This window comes from Hypomesus transpacificus, chromosome 23, assembly GCF_021917145.1.
Source record: "Hypomesus transpacificus isolate Combined female chromosome 23, fHypTra1, whole genome shotgun sequence".
Taxonomy (NCBI): Eukaryota; Metazoa; Chordata; class Actinopteri; order Osmeriformes; family Osmeridae; genus Hypomesus; species Hypomesus transpacificus.
The window spans coordinates 5,463,348-5,471,583 of NC_061082.1; the positions used below are offsets into that span (position 1 = coordinate 5,463,348).

The 8,236-nt window shown below is 49.3% G+C and overlaps 1 protein-coding gene across 1 annotated transcript; it reads left to right on the forward strand.

Moving 5' to 3' along the window:
- Window positions 1-3,326, forward strand: asb1 (ankyrin repeat and SOCS box containing 1). Its single transcript, XM_047046812.1, has 5 exons — window positions 1-620; window positions 958-1,099; window positions 1,283-1,585; window positions 2,062-2,444; window positions 2,649-3,326. The coding sequence occupies exons 1-5, from the start codon at window positions 515-517 to the stop codon at window positions 2,816-2,818; spliced, it is 1,104 nt and encodes a 367-aa protein (XP_046902768.1). The 5' UTR covers window positions 1-514; the 3' UTR covers window positions 2,819-3,326.
- Window positions 3,327-8,236: the final 4,910 nt, after the last annotated feature.

The window sequence follows — 8,236 nt, forward strand, 5'->3', positions numbered from 1 at the left end:
AACGGAGGCAGTAATGTGGGTTAATATCGGTGCTGACATGTCAAGGCATTTTCAGAAGTTTTTTATTTGAGTTATCAAGTCAACGGAGATTCACAACTATAGCAGGAAATATCTCCGATTTATATTTCAGAGGTGCTTTTGAAGCTTACAAAGTCATGTTATACACATTAGAATTCCTTTAAATATCGTAAGCTACCGTCTATAGGGAAATAGTTATCAGGCAATAGCTGTTGATGGCTTTGAAAATGCTTTAGATTACTTTACAGTGTGCCTAACTGTGAAGATGCGTCGAGGAGGTGAGATTGGCTGACTGGCATGATCGGTCCACCTTAAAATATTCAGGAATATAACAGGAAGTCGCATCGTAAACAGAGATGAGCACAGAGACCCAGAAATCCATAACGATGTTTCTAAAACCGAGAATACGTATAGACGGATGTTGATATATTCTCTGACTGTTTTGTCGTAAACTCTCTATCGCAGTACTACAGAGTTGTTAAGTTGTTAGGGCGAAATGGCGGACGGCGGTGTCGGAGGTGCAAATGGTGATGGTGATGGCCGTCCCTGTATTCGGTGTCCGCTGATCACGGTATCGGATTTACCCAGTGCCACACCCGCAGGTAAAAACAAACACAACAACAACACGTTTATAAATGCAGGCCATCTGTAAGTCTGTTAAAGTAAGTATCCTAAACAACCGTTGCACAATCGGTTGTGTACATCACGTTCCCAATTTCACATTTTCCATCTGTGAGAAAATGAAGTTACGAGGCTCAATACTTGTGATTTCATATTTATTCTAGATTGTGCCTATCGATCATCTGTGTTGTGACGTGCATGAGCAGAGCGTATCTTTCCTCGCAGGGTAGCCTAGTGAATGTGCCCCTCCGTCTTCTAATGGCAACCCCGAGTGAGCGTTGAGGGGCTCCGAGTTAATCGTTCTCTCCTTTCCTCTAGGCCGCAACCTCAAGGCCTGGCTTGAGGAGCAGATCAACGACAAGTCCCTGGACCAGGAAGAAGACTTACGGCTCCACAATGCTGCCTATGTTGGAGACCTGGACACCCTGAAGACCTTACTTCAAGATAACTTCTTTAAACAGTGAGGATGGCTTTTGTAGCTCTACAGCTCAAACATAACTCGCTTCCAGTAGCCATGTGACACATACACCTATTACTGTTCACATCACCAATCATAGAGCTCTGTAGCTCAGACAGGAACTACACTTGAGAAAATGTCCATGTAACCATCCCCCTAAAGCTGATGTCATTCTCCCCTGGCCAGGCGCATCAACGAGAAGTCGGTGTGGTGCTGCGGGAGCCTGCCCTGCACCCCGCTCCGCATCGCGGCCACGGCCGGCCACGCGGCCTGCGTGTCCCTCCTGGTCCAGCAGGGGGCAGATCTGGAGCTGGTGGACGTGAAGGGGCAGACGGCACTCTACATGGCCGTGGTTAACGGTCACCTGGACTGCGTGCGGATCCTTCTGGAGGCGGGGGCCGACCCCAACGGCAGCCGGCACCACCGGAGCACGCCCATCTACCACGCCTCTAGGGTGGGCCGAGAGGACATCGTCCAGGAGCTCATCAGGTGAGGAAGGATTACCTGCCACTACAGGTACATACTCATACATAGGACTGTAGTACACAAGGATGGTGGATCTCCTCCTCCAGGTTCAGTGATCAGGATGTGTCCCTGTCCCCCTCTCCTCCAGGTTCAGTGATCAGGATGTGTCCCTGTCCCCCTCTCCTCCTCCAGGTTCAGTGATCAGGATGTGTCCCTGTCCCCCTCTCCTCCTCCAGGTTCAGTGATCAGGATGTGTCCCTGTCCCCCTCTCCTCCTCCAGGTTCAGTGATCAGGATGTGTCCCTGTCCCCCTCTCCTCCTCCAGGTTCAGTGATCAGGATGTGTCCCTGTCCCCCTCTCCTCCTCCAGGTTCAGTGATCAGGATGTGTCCCTGTCCCCCTCTCCTCCTCCAGGTTCAGTGATCAGGATGTGTCCCTGTCCCCCTCTCCTCCTCCAGGTTCAGTGATCAGGATGTGTCCCTGTCCCCCTCTCCTCCTCCAGGTTCAACGCCGATGTTGACGTGGACCACCAGCTGGGTCCTCGCCCATTCTTCAGCGCCCGCACCCTGAACACCCTGGTGGTGTGTCCGCTCTACATCTGCGCTGCCTACCACCACCTCCCCTGCTTCCGGCTGCTTCTCCAGGCTGGCGCCCAGCCCGACTACAACTACAGCGGGCCGGTGAGCCTGGAGGTGCTGGGCCGGGGCCTGGCCTCCTGCCTGCTGGACGCCGTCATGAGGCACGGCTGCCAGGCGGACTTTGTGGGGCTGCTGCTGGACCACGGTGCGAACCCCGCACTGGTGCCCTGGGAGGTGCCCGACGCAGACGCCTCGGGCAGGGTGAAGGTGGACCCAGAGGCCCTGAGGGTCTTCCAGGAGGCCAAGGGTGAGTTAGCGGAGCAGAGACGCGCCTGTCCTCAGTCCGTACCACCAATCTCCTCAGACTGATTTTTTTATTTTTTATTTTTTTTTATCGCTTTTTGTTTGACTATTTAGACATCTGTTTGGTTGTTCAGTGCAGAGCAAGGTCTTGTTCAGTTTCTGGAACGCTCTTCTTTCTGATTCTTGTTTTCCTGTTCTCTCTCTCCAGGATGCCCTCCCAGGCTGACCTGTCTGTGTCGGATCGGGATCCGGGCCGTAATGGGAAAGAAGAGACTGAAACACATAACGTCACTCCCCCTCCCTGACCCAATCAGAAACTTCCTGCTTCACCAGAACAGGCAAGGTCCCGCCTCCGACAGCCCTCTCAAGGATGATTGATGTGGCTCTCAACCTATCAGAGGCCCTCCGGCCATCACCACTGGTTCTGGCTGGTATGGACTTGCGTTCTGCTTCCCTTCTTTACCTTGATGTCAGGTTTGTCGGCGTGATGCTGTAAGGTGGACTGGAAACCACCAGGGAAGCTAGAAAACAAAAACAAGCAAACAACAAGAAAAATAACTACAAATAAATCTTCATCTGTTGACGGTGTTACGGTAGAGGTATCTACACACATGCAGATGTGCCAAACTGACCTGTGAAACCTGCAACAGCTCAAGAGAAAAGGATGAGCTAGAAGGGCTGTAGAGACAGTAGAAAACACTGAGTAGTTTGTTGCTGTCCTCTGTTAGCCTGGCTTGTTGTGTCAGGAACTGTCTCCTCCACAGGGAGTCTAAGTAGCTTGAGCAGTGTTTGCAGGGCCACTTTTCTCTGCATGTACAAGAGCTGCTTATCGCCTTACTCATGAAATGTGTAATCTTAATAAAGTATGTGGTGTTTATTTATGAGAGCACGCATCGAGTATCAAGTCGTCTGTGAGCCTGTGTGTCAGAAGGGTGGTGTCTGAGCTGTCAGTGAGAGAGCTTTCATACTCCTTCTAGAGTTGGACAGAGCACAAGTCTTGTTAACCCATCTCTGGAGAGCCAGCATTGGAGATCTGGGAAAGATTGCCATGGATCTCCTCTCTGGAAAATGCCCATGGGGATCTTTTCCAGAAGAACTCTTCAGAGCCGTGACCAGATTTGCACCAAACTGAACTTTGTGTCCTTAACTTGAACATCTGATTCAACAACCCCAAATTGAAAGTTACAGTTTGTTACTGAAATTAGGGGTGTGACTACTTGGCTAATCTGTAAGTAAGTCTGCGCCAGCGTTAAGATGGTCCCTCCGATTCCGAGTCTCTAAAGCCTTCCGCTACCCCTTCTGTCAAGCACAGGCTTGCCCAGCAGGAAATGGGAGCTAATTGCTGAGTCATGCGTAATATATAATCATGATAAAGGGTAAACGGAGACAGGGACTGCTGGCCACAGCATCCTTGGCAGATATGAGGCTGACATGTCCAGCCCCAAACCCAAGCCCTCCTGATGGAACAGACAGCTCCTTTGAGCTTTCTTGGAGATGTGGAAAGATTTCCCATGCAAGCTACTCCATATGTACTGTGGAGACCAGAGTCCCTGGATGTTGTCTGGTCGTAGATTAGGGTTTTGCATGTGTGCCCTGATGTTGTGACAGTTGTAACCGCATCTTGGTGAAAACCGCCACTGTGGAAAATGCAGGGCCTGGGAAATGTTGGGCCTCGCTAACGGAACCAGAGAGGAACTGCACTGCAGAGACCTGGATCCTGATGATCCTGTCAGAGAAGGAAGATCTCTCTCCCTCCCTCTCTCTCTCCCCCCCTCTTCCTCCCTGTCCCCCCCTCTCTGTCCCCACTCCCTGTCCCCCCCTCTATCCCTCTCTGTCCCCTTCTCTGTCTCTTCCTCTCTTCCACCCTCTCTCTCCCTGTCCCCCCCTCTCCCTCCTCTCTCTGTGACTTCTTGTGATTTCAGAGACTCACTATGGGTTTTTAGGCCTTAGTTCCAGATGAGTTTCTGGGTTCTTCTCATCCTCGACCCTCTTAACTTGCTACACTTACCACAGCACTGGAGGAAAATAAGTATTACAGCTGTGAATGGATCCATCCACCTGATGACCCTGCATTTCCCTTCAAATCAGGTCAAGCCAGAACTATAAGAACTTAGTTTACTCATTTGACCCAAGCCAATGCAGCTGATGGACGTGGAGAGAGTCAACCTTCCTCTCTAGGGGGACTGACCCATGTTGTATTAGGGTGGCCTCTAGGTGGCACTGTCCACATGTCAAGTAGGGCTGTCTCCTCTCCCTCTCTCCCCCCTCTGCCCTCCTGTCTCCTCTCCCTCTCTCCCCCCTCTGCCCTCCTGTCTCCTCTCCCTCTCTCCCCCCTCTGCCCTCCTGTCTCCTCCCTCTCTCCCCCCTCTGCCCTCCTGTCTCCTCCCTCTCTCCCCCCTCTGCCCTCCTGTCTCCTCTCCCTCTCTCCCCCCTCTGCCCTCCTGTCTCCTCCAGAACAGATGAGCATCTGGGAGCCTCTGCAGTTGTCTCAAAGTGCTTAATCACCACAGCTCCCATTAAAGCAAGTCTGTCATTAACAGCATAAACACACACAAAAGCGTATTTGCACCAGTGGAAAAAATAAGAAAAAAAAATCAGTTGGGAATGGACAGTTGGAAAAACCAATATCATCCTGCGGTGAGTTTCCACAGCAGAAGTGTTTCTTTCAAGTTAGAACAGAATATCTCCTCTGTCCACATACTGCCATCCTGGAAAGCAACATTAACATTGTGTTATTATCTGGACCTTTCAGCGCACAAACAAACAGTCATGTTTATTTACTCTACTTATTTGTTTAGTATTTTCCTGTTGCCCGAAATGACTGTACTGAACAGACATGTTTATGCTGCAAATAGTTATCGTGAGTCTGGAAAAAGTTGTGTTCTATTATTCATTCCAGAGTTTATATTTGTGTCACAAACTGCAGTCAAACTCAACGGTTTCGATCTCCGTCTCTTGTCGCCGCAACGTTACGTTTGTGTTTGAGTGAGATCTTAAAGACTCTGGCCTCCTATTAAAGATGAGCTTCTCCTTGTTAAATAACCACATTGTTTAGTTAAGTAGGAAACGAGTATTAAAGTTGCTTCCGTGAATTATGTTTATAGAAAGGTCTGTGTTCGTCGTCGTGTGTTTCTGTTCATGTGTGTTTTTAGGAAGTGTTTTGTTTTTTTATTTTTTTATCTTGTTTAGAACAAAAAGCAGCTGTAAGTTATTACGCAGTTGACCACAATCTCTTTCTGTCTACCTCTTTATCAGTCTCCTTTTTCCTTGCACTGGCATTTTACCCTTTGGTAATTTCCATGTGCCTTTGTTTGAATGATGTCATACCTTCAGATTTATGGAACTCTTGGTTTCCTCCAATGAATATACTACTTGAACTGTTTACATCGCTCTCCTCTCTCTCTCCATCCATCTCTCTTCCCTGCTTTCTCTGTCACTCCCTCTATCTTTCTTTGTCATGTAGGCTTGCTTTCTATGAATGATCATGAGATCAGAAACATATCAAAGAAGGAGGGCTTAAGAAGTTCCTGTCCAAGAATAGCAAGGTTCCCGGCCGCCCAGCAGGTTCCCGGTCGCCCAGCCAGCTCTGGTACACTGGAAGATGTGGGAGGCAATTATGAATATATTTATCATTTTTCACTTGATCTGTCATGCACAGTACGGCTACATATGTAAACAAGAGAAACACCTAGAAGCTTTCATCCAACAAGACCATAATCTATCCTAACTCTACAACTAGCCCCTGATCTAGCCCAACTCTACACCTACGCCATAATCTACCCTAACTCTTCAACTAGACCATAATCTATCCTAACTCTACAACTACACCATAATCTCCGGGGAGTAAAATGAGGAGGAGGTGTTACATTGTCTAGCTTCATTGACCACAAAAAATATGGCAGGAAATATTGAATGATCTTTATTTACTAGTAAACTCTGAATTAAAAACCGCAGACTGGCTTAATGAGTTTTCCATTTGACTTTTCTCCCCCCAGAACGCCCGGTAGCGGTAAAATGTGGTGAAGGCAGGAAGGATGTGATAGCCACTCTATAAGCTATCAAACGCTATAGAGTGGCGGACGTGACAATAATTACAGAAGCAGACTTCCCTTTGAGAAGTATGGCACTGTGACGTGATGCTGATGCTGCCTCGCAAGCGTGCTGCAGTCTGCATGTGCATCCATGTGGCAAACCCTAACAAGCATTAGAACTTTAACATTTCACTAAAGCTGCATGAGACTGACAGTCTCTATCTGTGTCTCGGAGACGGGGAGATCTGCTAATGACGGTGTCCAGTAAGCCAAACCAGCCATGCTTACAAGGCTTCTGCAGAGCAGGCTCTCACGGGAGAGCCTCGTTCCAACGGGGAGCGGCGGGTCCTGACGGGGGGACGGGGCAGACGAGACGCAGCTCCTCCAGGAGCCCACAGCCTCACCACCACACTACAACAACAGAGGCCTGGGGAGGAGGGAGGGAGGGAGGGAGGGGGGGGGGGAGAGAGAGTGACAGAGGAAGGAAGGAAGAGGGTAATTCTGTGGCCATTACTGTGGGAATGTTGTAAAATGTGTTTTCTTGAGGCCTCGGGTATCGCTGTCTGGAGGCAAGACACTGAAGACAGAGCAGACCTGGAGACCAGGACCGTGTGAGTCTGGAGGTGAGGGAAGGAGACATGGAACTGTGTGTGTATGTGTGTGTGAGAGAAAGTGTGTGTGACAGAGAGAAAGAGTGTGTATGTGTGTGTGAGAGAGAGATTGTGTGTGTGAAAGAGAGAGAGTGAGATTGTGTGTGAGGGAGAGTGTCAGTATGAAAGATTGTTGGAGTCCTCTTATGTCCTCCCCCTTAAAGTCCTCTTATTCCAGTGTCAGTGATGAATCATCTGGTGTCACATAATCCCTAGACACCAATACTGAACCAAAATGGACTCCTAAAATACACCAATAGACAGACACTACACCATAATGTGTCCTATGGCACCACTTCTACAGTAGAGTTGAGGAGGATCTATAAATATCTTCTTTGTGAACAGACTAGAGCCATGTTTGATTGGATGCCCCTCATGACAGTGACAGATTTGTATGTTTTTATTATTAGTATTGTGTTGTACTAGTAGGGCCAGGGCTTCAGTGGGCCACTGTTTGAATGTGTGTGTGGGTGTGAGGGTGTGTGTGTGTGTCTGTGTGTGTGTCTGTCTGTGTGTGTGTGTGTGTGTGTGACCCCCCCAGTCAGAGAGCAGAACCAACGACAGGGCCCGGTGGAACGCCACATCAAATCAACCATTTCCTGTCCTGATAAGCAGCTTCCCAGATACCCAACAGGACGAGCGAGGGAGGAACGAGAGAGAGAGAGACATTCATTCCAGCTGTGGCACTGTTTGGGCTCTTCCCTCCACTATGAGCCCCCCCCTTCTCTCCACCCTCTGTGTCAAGAAGAAGGCTTCGAGATCCATCCATCACAAAGAGGATGGAGTCAGGTGAGCTGGCTTTTCCTGTGTCTGTCATCTCCAACCATGTCGACAGCTTCCTCAGAGCTCTCCTCAGCGAGCACTAGCTCATAATGGGCTGTGTGATGGATATTATAATGTCAGGGGGCAGGGTTGGATATCCACAGCTGCTGGGATAGTAGTTGACTGGATCTGAGACAGGAGAAAGGGTAGCGTAGGCTGCTAATGCCTTTAGCCTTCCCCTTTCCACCTCTCTCCCTCTCGTTCCCCCTTCTCTCTCTCTCTCTCTCATTTCCCTTCTTTTTCCTTGCTCTGTCTCCTCTCAATTTTCCTCTTCCCCTCTCTCTCTCTCCCTC